The sequence below is a fragment of the Gouania willdenowi genome, chromosome 11 (assembly GCF_900634775.1).
Source record: "Gouania willdenowi chromosome 11, fGouWil2.1, whole genome shotgun sequence".
Taxonomy (NCBI): Eukaryota; Metazoa; Chordata; class Actinopteri; order Blenniiformes; family Gobiesocidae; genus Gouania; species Gouania willdenowi.
The window spans coordinates 31586839-31602411 of record NC_041054.1 but is presented as its reverse complement, the minus strand read 5'-3'; the positions used below and the strand labels follow the sequence as shown (position 1 = coordinate 31602411).

Here is a 15573-nt window from a genome sequence, read left to right as displayed (position 1 = left end):
ATCACTTTATAGCTTTATATTATCATAATTTTATAACTTTATATTATCACCTCTTTATAACTTTATATTATCATCACTTTATAACTTTATATTATCATCACTTTATAACTTTATATTATCATCACTTTATAGCTTTATATTATCATCACTTTATAGCTTTATATTATCATCACTTTATAGCTTTATATTATCATCACTTTATAGCTTTATATTATCATCACTTTATAACTTTATATTATCATCACTTTATAACTTTACATTATCATCACTTTATAACTTTATATTATCATTTTATAACTTTATATCATCATCACTTTACAACTTTATATTATTATCACTTTATAACTTTTATTTTATCATCACTTTATAACTTTATATTATCATCACTTCATAACTTTTTAAAATCATAACTATAAATTTATAACATCATAACTTTATATTATCATCACTTTATAACTTTATATTATCATCACTTTATAAATTTATATTATCATCACTTTATAACTTTACATTATCATCACTTTATAACTTTATATTATCATTTTATAACTTTATATTATCATCACTTTACAGCTTTATATTATCATCACTTTATAACTTTACATTATCATCACTTTCTAACTTTATATTATCATCACTTTATAACTTTATATTATCATCATTTTATAACTTTATATTATCATCACTTTATAACTTTATATTATCATCACTTCATAAACATTTGCTGAGTTGCTTGTACCAGGGTCTCCACGGTCGGGAAATTCCTGGAAAAGTTATGGAATTTGAAAAGCCTATTTTCTAGTTTTTATTAGTCATGGAATATTGTATATGTTTTAAAAATACATCATATTTTATGTTAATGTTTAAAATGTAACCTTCACTATTATGGAATGTTAATCTAGTCCCTTAACCCTAACACCTTGTGTTGTTCATTGCTTTTAATAAATGTGTCTGCCAATTTAAAACTGTAATCCTATAATTTTATAATTAAACATAGTAGCACTTAGTTGTTGTTTAATGTTACATTCAATGACTGATGCATCTTTACTTTAATAATATTGCAAAATGGGTTCAAAGGCTATTTTTTTATTGTACGATGCTATGATAGATAAGTTATGGACACAATGTACATTTCCTGTGACACATACTAACCATGGAACACTGTCACACCTCTGTTACACTAGTACACTGGCAAGGAACGCTCATTTTTGGTAGAATAGATCTTAGCGGTTCACAACTAAATCATGGAAATTTGGTAAAATATTTTGGAAAAGTTTTGAAAAATGTTTGTGAAACAAGTTCAGATGAACTAGAGCCAGGCTCCGCGCTGAATAGCACGTACCACGTCAAATGACTTGGTTCCACCAAATAAAAAAATGGGCCCCCTGGCCCCCCCGTGACACATACAGAGTAATGGGCCCATTCATATATGGGTATGTGTCAGTGATTCTGTACCACCAACTGTCACAGTATTTGACTCACAAATAAATGAGAAAACAACTTTAATGGAAATTGCTCAACAAAAAGGGCTGGGCCCCTCGGGCCCCTGGTGGAATTATGCTATGTTGAATTACCTTTAAAATGATATATCACACGACTATGTTCCCATAAATTTGGAAATTACCGGTAATGGGGGGTGGGCCCCCGGTCCCATTTTAAAAAAAAAAAAAAAAAAAAAAAAAGGGCTTTGAACGTCTCATCATATTCATTCATAGAGTATTTATACTAAACTGCATTCTGATCTAACGAGAACTAACGGAGGAGTAGTCATTTGACACGTGACATGTTCAGAGTAATGGGCCCCATTTATTTATTGGTATTTGTCAATGATTCGGTACCACCAATATCATAATCATAATATACATTTACATACATATACACTATATAAGTATGTATGTACGATGGTACGTCAACATGTTGCCAGTGCAACCTGTTGAACCAGTCAATGAGCAGTCAACATTCCACTGTCAAATGTCAATGGTTTTATAAGAAGTTGGAAGTAAACAAACTCATCCTGTACTTCCTGTAATACAGAACAAGATTATGTTGATCAAGAAAATAATTTTGGGAAGATTAAGATTAAAGTTGAAATTTTTGAAAATAAACTTAAAATCCAATATGGTGATAAAAGTGGAAGGTTTTTTAATGAAGTCAAATCTACAGAAGCTGACTAGGGCCAATTCACCATATCTTCCACCAGTGTCCATCCAAACTGGTCCTAATGTGTTTCCATAGCTCCTCCTCTATAGCCACAGATGGACTGAATGCTCCGCCTCTTCAAAATAACACTGGTTTTTATCAATATTTCTTCAAAGTCCTTATAGAGATGACAACACTGTGTTTATGAGATAAACGAGAAAGATTCTCTTTGTTATTAATGTGTAGTTTAACACAGGGGTCTGCAACCTGTGGCTCTGGAGCCACATGTGGCTCTTGGACTCTTTTGTGATGGCTCCCTTTAGTTTAAAAAAAAAATATTAAAATGACATTAGCTTCAAATCAAACTATGATAGAACAATTTTGTCAATCTAGAAATAAATGACATTGTGCAATAACTGCCAACCTTCAACTTTCCTGCACCTGTGGCGAACCTTACGTTTGAAATCCTTTGTAAGAGAATAAACCAACAAAAACACTATTGTGGAAGAAAATAGAGATTTTTTTTGTTTGTGAAAAGTAAATATTTTGACACTTTGAATAACAGAATAAATTAAAAAATAAATAAATATATATATATTTTTATTAAAAGTGTGTTCATATATACTAAGGTATTACATATACTGTATGGAATACAAAAAAGAATTTCGACATTTAAAAAAAAGGCATTGAGACATTTAAAAAAAATTTTATTTCAACTTTTTTTTTAAATTTAAAGATTTGCACAAATATTATGATAAGAAAAGATAAGTAACATTTAAATAATAATGTCAAAGTGAGCGCATACAGTATATACTGAATTACTACATATTTGACATACTTTATATACATTTAAAGAAATACAATTGGACAGAATATTTACGTAGGTGTTGCATCATTGACCCATGTACTGCACTATATTCTGATTTTCATAATGTGGAATATTTTTCACTTCAAACTCAATGATTGGTGGAAAGAATGAGTTTAGAAAATAGCAAAAAGAGTGAAATGAAAAAACATTTTATTTCTATAACTGACATGACTAAGGGTTCTATTCTCCCCTCTGGACTTAAGTCCTTTTTTAGTTTAGTTTCAGCAGTTACACACTACTCTCCTATGTGTATTCTCTGGTCCGGGCTGCTGACACGCCCACCACTCATAAGGTAGAGCAAAAGTGTGTATGTGTGAAAGAAGGCGGGCTGAAGGAAAGGAGGCGGTGATGTCATTTCTTTGGGCTGTCTAGAAATCACGGAACCTGGAGTTTTACCAACGTTTGTAAATGTTATTGAAATCTGTGAAAATGATTAAGTTAACTTTTAATTTGAAACGGATGATTTGATCAGATTATTGATCAGATTATTGCAGTGTGACTGAGTCACATATAAAATTTATTTTCATCATCAGTCATCTCTGGTCTTTTGGAGAGAGCAGACGTGTTTTCACTCGCTCCGATAACACGACCTTGGCTACAGCTGAACAGCCTGAAAAATTGGGCCCAAGACGAAAAGAAAAAGGGTTAAGAAACCACATGGAGGCCCTCCAGAACCTGATCCGGGTTTGGAAGAGGTCAAGGAGATGATATGCGAGGGTCTACGAAACCTCAAAGACGGTCTATCTGCCGAGATAAAGTCGTTGGAAAAGACGCTGGAAAAGTCACTGGAAACCCTTCAAAGTGAAGCAAAGGTAATGAAAGAAGAGAATGAAAGAAATGCTGAAGAGATAAAACTACTGAATGCGAGGGTTGAAGAGTTGGAACAAAAGGACAACATCAACTCCTGCCATCTCCTGCCAAAGAGAAATGATAAACGAAACGAAAAACTGCAGGATTTATATCACACCACTGGGAGAAGAGAACGGAAAACCAATATTCATCAAAACGATGGAAGACTTGGGAAAATACGAAGGATCCACCTAAACAACAACATTACAGATGGTAATCATGGATATGGACCCAGATCTATATAAACACTGGAAACAAAACTCAGACTGTGATTATTTCATTGACACTGAATTCAATGTGGAAACTAACAGTACAAAAGGTCTGTCGTATATTCATTTCAGTTGCTAGGTGGTGGGGTGATTAAGGATTACATTACTAACCTTGCTTATGAACTAAGACATAGTAATGTGTTTATACAAGAAATGGTTAAATATAACAGTGGAAAATACAACACTGCCAATAGAACTAACAACAACCTTGAGGTAGAGACAAAACAAGCTGCAAACTTGTGTGTCCAAAAGAGACATTCCCGAGTGGTGACGTCATGGATGAAAAGGGAAAAACCTTTCGAACAGCTTCGAAAAAAGAAAACTTTTCTTGACCTGGAGGAACGCAAACAACATCTGACAGGGAACAAGGCCAACACAAACAACGATAGAGAGGAGGAGGAATAAAAAAAAAAAAAAAAAAAGACAACACTGACTACAGATGAGAATAAATCCTACACAAAAAAGGACTGTTCAGAACAACCTAAGAATGTTTGACCAGAGAGACATGTAAACCCATGTAAATTTTTGATGTACAAAGCAGGGGACGGGACCTAGATAAGCAAACTGCTTCTCTCGTCTCCTTTTTCGGCATGTACAAAAAAAAAAAAAGTGAATGTAACCATGTCGGAAATAAACTGAATAAATAAACAAAAAAAAATAAAAATCAATATCATCATCATCATCACTGTAAAGTGTGACAGAGTTAGATGATGTAGATATGATGTAATAACGCGTCCACAGAGCGTCCTGCTTTAATACAGAGGGATGTTTACAGTGAAACAGAATTATTAACTTCCATAATACACAGTTTTAAATATAAATAGTTTAAAGTGAGCTGAGCCTCATTAAAATATGTGTGGGAACAGTTTGTGTTCCATCCTCATCTGCATATGACAGCTTGTTTCACTCTGTAGTGGAAGGAAAAAAACGATCTATGTTGTGTTAACAGTTGACATACAAAAATGTCTTTAACATGATCACCAATAGATATATATTATACCTAGAAATTGGCGCATCAGGTTTTGTTGAAGAGGAAATGAAGCATCAGCAGGAACACATGTGGTACAGGGACTGTAGTTCCTGGAACATGGGCTCCTACGATTTAAAGGACGAGTCGACCACCTTCGCTTTGTTTTCCATCTCAGTAATAACAAACAACACATTTCGTCTTCTTCGAGGAGAAATAGGAGAAGTAGACGCAGTCTCACCATCGCTGCCATGTTGTAAACAACGGCTACTTTTTCTACTGTACTTTTGTACCGTGGTTGGCGTGTGTTTGTAATACACTGCCCCCTGCAGTTTGGTAGCGGAAGCCGCACAAAGTATGAATGCAACATGCGTTGTTTCATGCGGATTCCGTGCGTCACATTTCCGCGCAGCACGTTGATGCGTCAAGTATCAAATTGTAGCGAGGTGTTTGTGTTCACCCTGTAGTAAGAAAGGAGCAAATCACCCTCTAACTAACAATTGAGGGAATGAATGAAAAAAACACTTAGATCATGTGTATGAAGCCCTAATAGAACTTTATCATGTTTAAAGCACAGAAACGTTAATTTAGCGTAACATGGGCCCTTTAATGCAGAAGCCTGGTTGGTTATTCAACTACATTTTGCTGTGGGCCATATTGTCGGAAGGCTATGGTTTGTGGGCCGGACGTTCCTGGTACAGTTGCTGTCATAGTGAACTGACACAAAGCACCATCACATTTTTAATATTTTCACTGAGCTCTTTAAATTCTATAAACAGCACCAGTTGGATTTTTGTACAAGTATTAAAACACAAACAGTTTCAAGTTTAATTAAATAATAATCACAGCACCTGCTGGTAAATAAAAAAAACTGAAAAACATGATAAAATCCTGGTTTTATTACACAACAGTAACAGCACCTTCTGGCATACACCTGTTGGCTTTTTGTGCATGACATTGTATAAACATAACTAGCTTCAGTTTGATTTTTTTTTAAAAAAGGGCACAGTCACAAAATCACACACCTGCTCACTTTCTGTGCAAGAAATAATAAAAACAACTGAAAAACATGACCAGCTTCCAGTTTAAATAACAGTAATAGCACCAGTTTGCTTTTTGTAGGAAGATACTAAAACCTGGAAACATACCGGAGACAGAGTAAATTCTGTTCCGTACTACTACTGTATGCACAGGCTGTAATATCACCAAGTTTATAATTATACCGATTGTTAGAGATATTGTCTTTACCAGGGGCGCTTCATGCTAGAGCTTCTAAAATGGCAGAAAAATCTCCACTCCAAAATATACCGGTAAGGGAGGGTGAGTTTCAGTTTCGGTGGGAGAGGATTCTACATACTGCAGCTTTAATTTAATACTTTTTTAGAAAGAAAATATCTGTGTGTCAATCCAGTGTTCAGTGATTTTTCATGTATTGAAACAACATTGAATGGACTGCTGTACAGTTTTGAATTGTGTAACCTTTGACTTGGTCATGTGACCTGTTGAAAATCTTTAAAGGAAGCAGCTTTAGTCCCTGCCCTGATGAAGGCTTGTTATTATTAAAATAAAATGATAATAATAATTATTATTAGGCTGAAACATGTTGGCATGTTTTTATGATTGTGTAGCCCTCATGGAATAAAGGCTTTTTAACAACAGTCAAACAATCTGTATCATGTGTTATTTAGTCTGAGCTCACATGTTGTTTATAGGGCATCCAACATACCAGCATTAATGTAGACATTAGGTGTGAGTGTTTGTGTTCTCCACCAATCAGGAGCTGTACTTTCTGATGCTGATGCTGATGTGTTTGTAGGAGCATGTTCCTCACGCTGTAGACCAGACGTTCTCTCTGTGCGTCCCCCCTCCCAACGTGACCGGTTCTCTCCACCTGGGACACGCTCTGACAGTAGCTGTGGAGGACGCGCTGGTTCGATGGTGAGAGACATGCAGATGATCCTGTTTCTATAGTAACACATGTTGTCATGCACATGGACTGTTAGATCAGATCACGTGTGTCAAACTCAAGAAAGGTTTTGTTTAAAGCAAAAAAAATTCACCAAAAAGAGGCTTTTTATGTGAATTATCAAAAGTTGTATAGAAAATATGATGGAGGTTGCAGAGCTACATTATTTACAGTGATATTAAATCATAATTATTTTTCAAAACCTGGAAAATTCTCATGAATTATTGCACAGAATTCCGGCAAATTGCGTTGAAAATTAATCATTAATCATTGAGTAAATCACCAAATAATGCAGTTGTAAATTGTTGTTGAAAGAATTTTTCCAAAATCCTGTAATTTTTCTCTAATTATTCCACAAAATCTCTCCAAATTTAATACAAATTGAATTTAATACAAAGCACTTTGAGATGACTATTGTTGTTATTTGCTCTATACAAATAAAGTTCAATTGAATTTGGTTAAAAATAAATAAATCACAGGACATTAAAGTATCTGTCACTTGTTGTTTAGATATTGTTGATGCCTTTTGTACTTTTTGTTTAATTTGTAACTGTAAGTGCAAACGAGGGCACATTAATGTTGAGATTGTTCGTTTTTCAACCTAAAACCTGTGGCCCACTTGTGGTCCAACTTCTCCATATTTGGCCCCTGAACTAAGATGAGTTTGACACCCTGTAATGATTTGATCTGAGGACAGTCACATGGTAACGCTTCTGTTATGTTTTGGAACAGTCACGGTTCAAGACTTTTACTTTAAAGTCTGGGATCCTGTGTTTAATTAAGATGAGCTGTTGTTGACAGATAATCATAATAATAATGTATGAATGTGTGGAACCTGCAGGAGGAGAATGCAGGGCTACAAGGTGCTTTGGCTCCCTGGGTGTGACCACGCAGGCATCGCAACACAGGTAACTGTTGTTCATCATGACGTCCTACTGACAGACACAGACACAGTCACAAAAACAGACACAAACACAAACACAGACGCAGTCACAGAAACAGACACAAACGCAGACACAGTCACAGAAACAGACACAAATGCAGACACAGACGCAGTCACAGAAACAGACACAAATGCAGACACAGACGCAGTCACAGAAACAGACACAAACGCAGACGCAGATACAAATGCAGACACAAACGCAAACACAGACACAAACGCAAACACAGACACAAATGCAAACACAAACGCAGACACAGACGCAGACAAACGCAGACACAGACGCAAACACAGACGCAGACACAAACACAAACGCAGACACTGACACAAACGCAGACACAGACGTAAACGTTAACACAAACGCAGACGCGAACACAGACACAAACGCAGACAGACACAAACACAGACGCAAACGCAGACGCAAACACAGACGCAAACGCAGACACAAATGCCAACGCAGACAGACACAGACACAAACGCAGACGCAAACGCTGACACAAACGCAGACACAAACGCAGACACAGACGCAAACGCAGACACAAACGCAAACACAGACACAAACGCAGACGCAGACACAGACGCAGACACAAAGGCAGACACTGACACAAACACAGACGCAAACGCAGACGCAAACGCAGACGCAAACGCAGACACAAACGCAGACACCAACGCAGACACAAATGCAGACACAGACGCAAACGCAGACAGACACAAACGCAGACGCAAACGCAGACACAAACGCAGACACAAACGCAAACGCAGACACAAACGCAGACACAAACGCAGACACAAACGCAGACACAGACGCAGACACTGACACAAACACAGACGCAGACGCAAACGCAGACGCAAACGCAGACACAAACGCAAACGCAGACGCAAACACAGACGCAAACACAGACGCAGACACAAACGCAGACACAAACGCAGACACAAACGCAGACGCAAACGCAGACACAAACGCAGACGCAAACGCAGACGCAAACGCAAACGCAGACGCAGACACAAACGCAGACACAAACGCACACGCAAACACAAACGCAGACACAGACACAAACGCAGACAGACGCAAACAGACACAAACGCAGACACAAACGCAGACACAAAGGCAGACACTGACACAAACGCAGACGCAAACGCAGACACAAACGCAGACGCAGACGCAAACACAGACGCAGACACAAACACAAACGCAGACACTGACACAGACACAAACGCAGACGCAGACACAAACACAGACACCAACGCAGACACAAATGCAGACGCAGACACAGACGCAAACGCAGACAGACACAAACGCAGACACAAACGCAGACGCAAACGCAGACGCAAACGCAGACACAAACTCAAACGCAGACACAAACGCAAACACAAACGCAGACACAGACGCAGACACAAACGCAGACACTGACACAAACGCAAACGCAGACACAAACACAGACACAGACGCAAACACAGACGCAGACACAAACGCAGACAGACACAAACACAGATGCAGACGCAAACGCAGACGCAAACGCAGACGCAAACGCAGACGCAAACGCAGACACAAACGCAGACACAAACACAGACACAAACGCAGACAGACACAAACACAAACACAGACACAAACGCACACACAAACACAGACGCAGACACAAACGCAGACACAAACGCAGACAGACGCAAACAGACACAAACGCAGACACAACGCAGACACAACGCAGACACAAACGCAGACACAAACACAGACACAAACACAAACGCAGACACAAACGCAGACACAGACGCAGACACAAAGGCAGACACTGACACAAACGCAGACACTGACACAAACGCAGACGCAAACGCAGACACAAACGCAGACACAGACGCAAACACAGACGCAGACACAAACGCAGACACAAACACAAACGCAGACACTGACACAAACGCAGACACAGACATAAACGTTAACACAAACGCAGACACAGACATAAACGTTAACACAAACGCAGACGCGAACACAGACACAAACGCAGACAGACACAAACACAGACGCAGACACAAACACAGACACAGACGCAAACGCAGACACAAACGCAAACGCAGACAGACACAGACACAAACGCAGACGCAAACGCTGACACAAACGCAGACACAAACGCAGACACAAACGCAGACGCAAACGCAGACACAAACGCAGACGCAAACACAGACGCAAACACAAACACAAACGCAAACGCAGACACAAACGCAGACACAAACGCAGACACAAACGCAAACACAGACACAAACGCAGACACAAACGCAGACACAGACGCAGACACAAAGGCAGACACTGACACAAACACATGTATTATCTATTATAGACAGTAGAGGCTGTAATGTATCATCTATTATAGACAGTGTTGTCTGTAATGTATTATCTATTATAGACAATAGAGGCTGTAATGTCTCATCTATTATAGACAGTAGTGGATGTAATGTATTATCTATTATAGACAGTGATGTCTATAATGTATTATCTATTATAGACAGTAGAGGCTGTAATGTCTCATTTATTATAGACAGTGATGTCTATAATGTATTATCTATTATAGACATTAGAGGCTGTAATGTATCATCTATTATAGACAGTGATGTCTATAATGTATTATCTATTATAGACAGTAGAGGCTGTAATGTATCATCTATTATAGACAGTAGAGGCTGTAATGTATCATCTATTATAGACAGTGATGTCTATAATGTATTATCTATTATAGACAGTAGAGGCTGTAATGTATCATCTATTATAGACAGTAGAGGCTGTAATGTATCATCTATTATAGACAGTGATGTCTGTAATGTATTATCTATTATAGACAGTAGTGGAGAGGAAGCTGCTGAAGGAAAGAGGAACGCATCGTAAAGATTTGACCCGTGAGGATTTTGTGCAGGAGGTTTGGAAATGGAAGAATCAGTGAGTGTCATTTTCTCTTTCACCTTTGTGTGTGTGTGTGTGTGTGTGTGTGTGTGTGTGTGTGTGTGTGTGTGTGTGTGTGTGTGTGTGTGTGTGTGTGTGTGTGTGTGTGTGTGTGTGTGTGTGTGTGTGTGTGTGTGTGTGTGTGTGTGTGTGTGTGTGTGTGTGCGCGTGAGTGAGTGCGTGCGTGCGTGCGTGCCTCAACATCCACGTCTGTGTGTGTGTGTGTCTCAGGAAAGGAGAGGAGATCTACACCCAGCTGAAGACACTGGGAGCTTCTCTGGACTGGAGCAGAGCCTGTTTCACAATGGATCCTGTAGGTTCTCAATCTGACTATTGTTGTTATTATTATTATATTTTTTTTCTTTGTCATGTAACTCCTCCTAGACGATTAATGCAGCACTAATGACATGTGTGTCATCTCATAGGGACAATGTCAATGATGTGCAGTCGACCTTTTTTGGAGCCAAAATGTCAAAAATGGACAATGAAGCTCAGCTAAAACAAAAGAAAAAAAATTCCCTATAACTTGGCCACTGTTGATTAGGGATGTACAGTATATTGATCATTTAGCGATTCAGGTTTTTATTGATTCCCAAATTGGCTGAAAAACAAGTAGTATGAGTACAGAAAAGAATACAGCCGAGTTTATTAAAATAAATATCAAGTTTATCAATATAAATCTTAATTATTCACTGCTGAGAATAAACAATACCTAAATGAGTAAAATGAGTTCACAAGTCAAGTGGGTATTGGCTTAGGATAATAAATGAACCTCATATGTTAGCGATTCCAAAGAATCTTTGACTAAGAACCGGATCCCAAACAAAACAAAACAAAATACCTTTTTGTTTTACCTTCTAGTAGAAAGACGATGTGTTGTGTTGACTTCAAAATAGTGTTGGATAAATCTTATAAGATGGGAGCAGGTCGCTGATGAAGAAAAACAGTGGGAGGGGCCTATAATGTCACTGTAAAATCCTTCGCCATCCCATTCTAAATGCTGTATCTTGGCTATTTTTCAATGGATTCGCATCAAATTTATTTAGTGATTTTTAACTGGTTTTCACTTTCATACTAGGTTTTTTCGACTGGCGCCATTTTGCACGCCAAAATAGAAAAACTGCTATAACTCTCATATACCATGTTCAAACAGCCTCATATTTAATACACATGATGACTATCCATCCCTAAACAAGAATCAATGTGATTATATATATAATACATATATAACTCTTCGTCATTCACCGTGGGCGGTCTCTTTTTCCTTCAAGCTCGGGTCCTCTACCAGAGGCCTGGGAGCTTGAGGGTTCTTCAGTATTTTTGCTGTTCCTAATACTGCACTTTTCTGGACAGAGATGTCTGATGTATTTCCTGGGATCTGCTGTAGCCACTCTTCCAGTTTGGGGGTCACTGCTCTGAGTGCCCCGACGACCATGGGCACCACTGATGCCTTCACCGGCTATTTTTCTAGCTTCTCATGTTCCTTTTTCCTGATGTTGCAGTCACTCGGTGTTGCTATGTCAACCACAACGGCTTTCTTCTGCTCTTTGTCCACCACCACAATGTCCGGTTGGTTCTCCATTACATTCTGTTCGTCTGTATCTGGAAGTCCCAGAGGATCTTAGCTCGGTCATGTCATTTTCTACCACCTTTGGAGGTGTTTCCCACTTTGACCTTGGGGTTTCCAGCCCATACTCTGCACAGATGTTCCTGTACACTATGCCATCCACTTGGTTATGGCGCTCCATGGAAGCTTTCCATGCCAGCATCTTACACCCTGCAGTTATGTGCTGGATTGTCTCAGGGGCCTCTTTGCACAGTCTACACCTGGGGTCTTGTCTGGTGTGGTAGATCTGGGCCTCTATTGCTCTGGTGCTCAAGGCCTGCTCCTGTGCAGCCATGATGAGTGCCTCTGTGCTGTCCTTCAGTCCAGCTCTGTCTAACCATTGGTACCATTTCCTGATATCCGCCACTTCAGTTATGTTTCGATGGTACATCCCATGGAGGGGCTTGTCCTCCCATGACGGAACCTCCAGCACCTCATCTTCTGTTCCCCATTGTCTGAGACATTCACTGAGCATGTCATCTGTTGGAGCCTTGTCCTTGATGTACTTATGGATCTTGGATGTTTCATTCTGGATAGTGGCTCTCAGTCAGCAGCAGAGTCTGAGTAAACAGGCTTATCTCAACGAACACTTTCACTCCCCTTACATCACTACATATCCCATCTTTGTCACCGTCTACTTTGGCTCCAACCCTCCTCCCTCCCAGCGGTTGGGCAGTAGGAGGCGTGCCATAAGGGCAGTGCCACACTGTGGCTGACCTGCTAACTACCCATCCTAAAGACCCATCCCCTGTGCTAACGTGCTGTTGTATTGAATTGAATGTGGTGTTTGTTGGTTTCTGTCGCAATGTTGCTGAAGAGTTTTTTTTCATGATCCCAAACTCTGCCCCTCTCTACAAGGGCCTAGTTTGGTTTTTGCCTTTTTTATTTCTTCTTCCTTCCTCCCCATCGTTGTTATCCCCTTGTGGCGAACCGCAGTTCTCCCGCTCCTGTGCTCCCATGTATTGTCTTTTCATGTTTTCTTGGACGGGATGAAACTGAAATGTAATTTTGTTGCTCTGTAACATGTGCAATGACAAATAAACTCAACTCTAACTCACGTTCTCTAGACCTCGGCCTCCTTCCTTACGGCTAGCATACAGTTGTGTGCGAAAGTCAGGGCACCCCTTTAAAAACAGCATATTTTATATATTTAAAAAGTTATATTCATATTTACTGTCTCTCTGGTATATGTGAAAAAAAGACAATATTGTCAGGAAACATTAATGCATAGTTACATTTTATTTTATAAATTGAACAAAATTACAAAAATGAAAAACATAATTTTGGCATGTGCAAAAGTCGGGGAACCCTGAGAGTTTCAAAGTGTCAGATTCTTTTTACAAGCTCAGACCTCTACCAGCTCATTGGTCCTGAAGCATGTGTCAACAATTGTCATTAGGGAGTGCCAGCTGGTGCCAATTTGAGGGTTTCTTAAATACGGCGACTCCACAAACCTTGTACAAACACTCAGCAACCATGGGTTCCTCTAAGAAGCTGTGTAAGACAGAAAAAATGAAAGTAATTGATGCCCACAATGCCGGGGAGGGCTACAAGAAGATAGCAAAGCATTTTCAGCTTGCAGTTTCCACAGTGCGAGGCATATTTAAGAGATGGCAGGTGAGGGGAACTGTGGAGGTCAAGAAGAGATCTGGAAGACCAAGGAAACTCTCGGAGAGAACAGCTCGTAGTCTGGTCAGAAAGGTAAACCAAAACCCACATTTGACTTCAAAAGACCTCCAGGAAGATTTAGCAAACTCAGGAGTGGTGGTGCACCCTTCCACTGTGCGCCGATACTTGCACAAACAAGACCTTCATGGAAGAGTCTGTAGAAAAAAACCTTATCTACGATCTCATCATAAAATACGATGTCAAAAATATGCAACAGAACATCTACAGAAGCCTGATGACTTTTGGAAACAAGTGCTGTGGACTGATGAAGTTAAAATAGAACTCTTTGGCCACAATAAGCAAAGGTATGTTTGGAGAAAAAAAAGAGCAGCATTTCATGAAAAGAACACCTTGCCAACTGTTAAATATGGGGGTGGATCCATCATGCTTTGGGGTTGTGTTGCAGCCAGTGGGACAGGAAACATTGCTCGGGTGGAGGGAAGAATGGATTCAATTAAATACCAGCAAATTCTGGAGGCAAATATCACAGCATCTGTAAAAAAAGCTAAAGCTGAAAAGAGGATGGCTTCTACACCAGGATAATGATCCTAAACATACCTCCAAATCCACCATGGACTACTTCAAGAAACGCAAGCTGAAGGTTTTGGAATGGCCTTCACAGTCTCCCGACTTAAACATTATCGAAAATCTGTGGGTAGATCTTAAAAGAGCTGTGCATGCAAGATGTCCTAGGAATATTGCAGAACTGGAAGCCTTTTGCAAGGAAGAATGGGGAAAAATCCCAAATAATAGAATCCAGAGACTTGTTGTTGGCTATAAGAAGCGTTTACAAGCTGTGATATCTGCCAGAGGGGGTGTTACTAAGTACTGAAGGTACTGATGCTGTAGGGTGCCCCGACTTTTGCACATGCCAAAATTATGTTTTTCATTTTTGTAATTTTGTTCAATTTATAAAATAAAATGTAACTATGCATTAATGTTTCCTGACAATATTGTCTTTTTTTCCCATATACCAGAGAGACAATAAATATGAATATAACTTTTTAAATATATAAAATATGCTGTTTTTAAAGGGGTGCCCTGACTTTCGCACACAACTGTACAGTCTCAGGGTGCTGGATTTGGGGTGGAACCCTCCATGCATGGATAGGAGCTTTCGTGTCTTAACATCTGTGGTCTGTATCTCATCCATTGGCCAGCTTATTATTCCTGCAGGGTATCTGATTACTGGCAGGGCGTAGCTGTTTATTGCCCGGGACATGTTCTTGCCATTGAGCTGGCTTCTTAGGAGATGCCTTACTCGTTGGAGGTATTTGTCCATAGCCGCTTTCCTTGTCACCTCTTTGAGGTTGCCATTTGCTTGTGGGATTCCGAGGTACTTGTAACTGTCCTCAATGTCTGCTATTGTTCCTTC

General features: G+C 39.3%; 1 protein-coding gene across 2 annotated transcripts in view; it reads left to right on the top strand.

Annotated features, from left to right (window-relative positions):
- The window catches only part of vars2 (valyl-tRNA synthetase 2, mitochondrial), a 59504-nt gene that overhangs the window by 3110 nt on the left and 40821 nt on the right, over window positions 1–15573 (top strand). For both annotated transcript variants that reach the window (XM_028460626.1, XM_028460625.1), the window contains exons 4-7: window positions 6909–7030; window positions 7900–7966; window positions 10824–10921; window positions 11156–11237. In XM_028460626.1, coding sequence (XP_028316427.1) covers window positions 6909–7030; window positions 7900–7966; window positions 10824–10921; window positions 11156–11237 — 369 coding nt within the window. The remainder of the gene's footprint in view (window positions 1–6908; window positions 7031–7899; window positions 7967–10823; window positions 10922–11155; window positions 11238–15573) is intronic.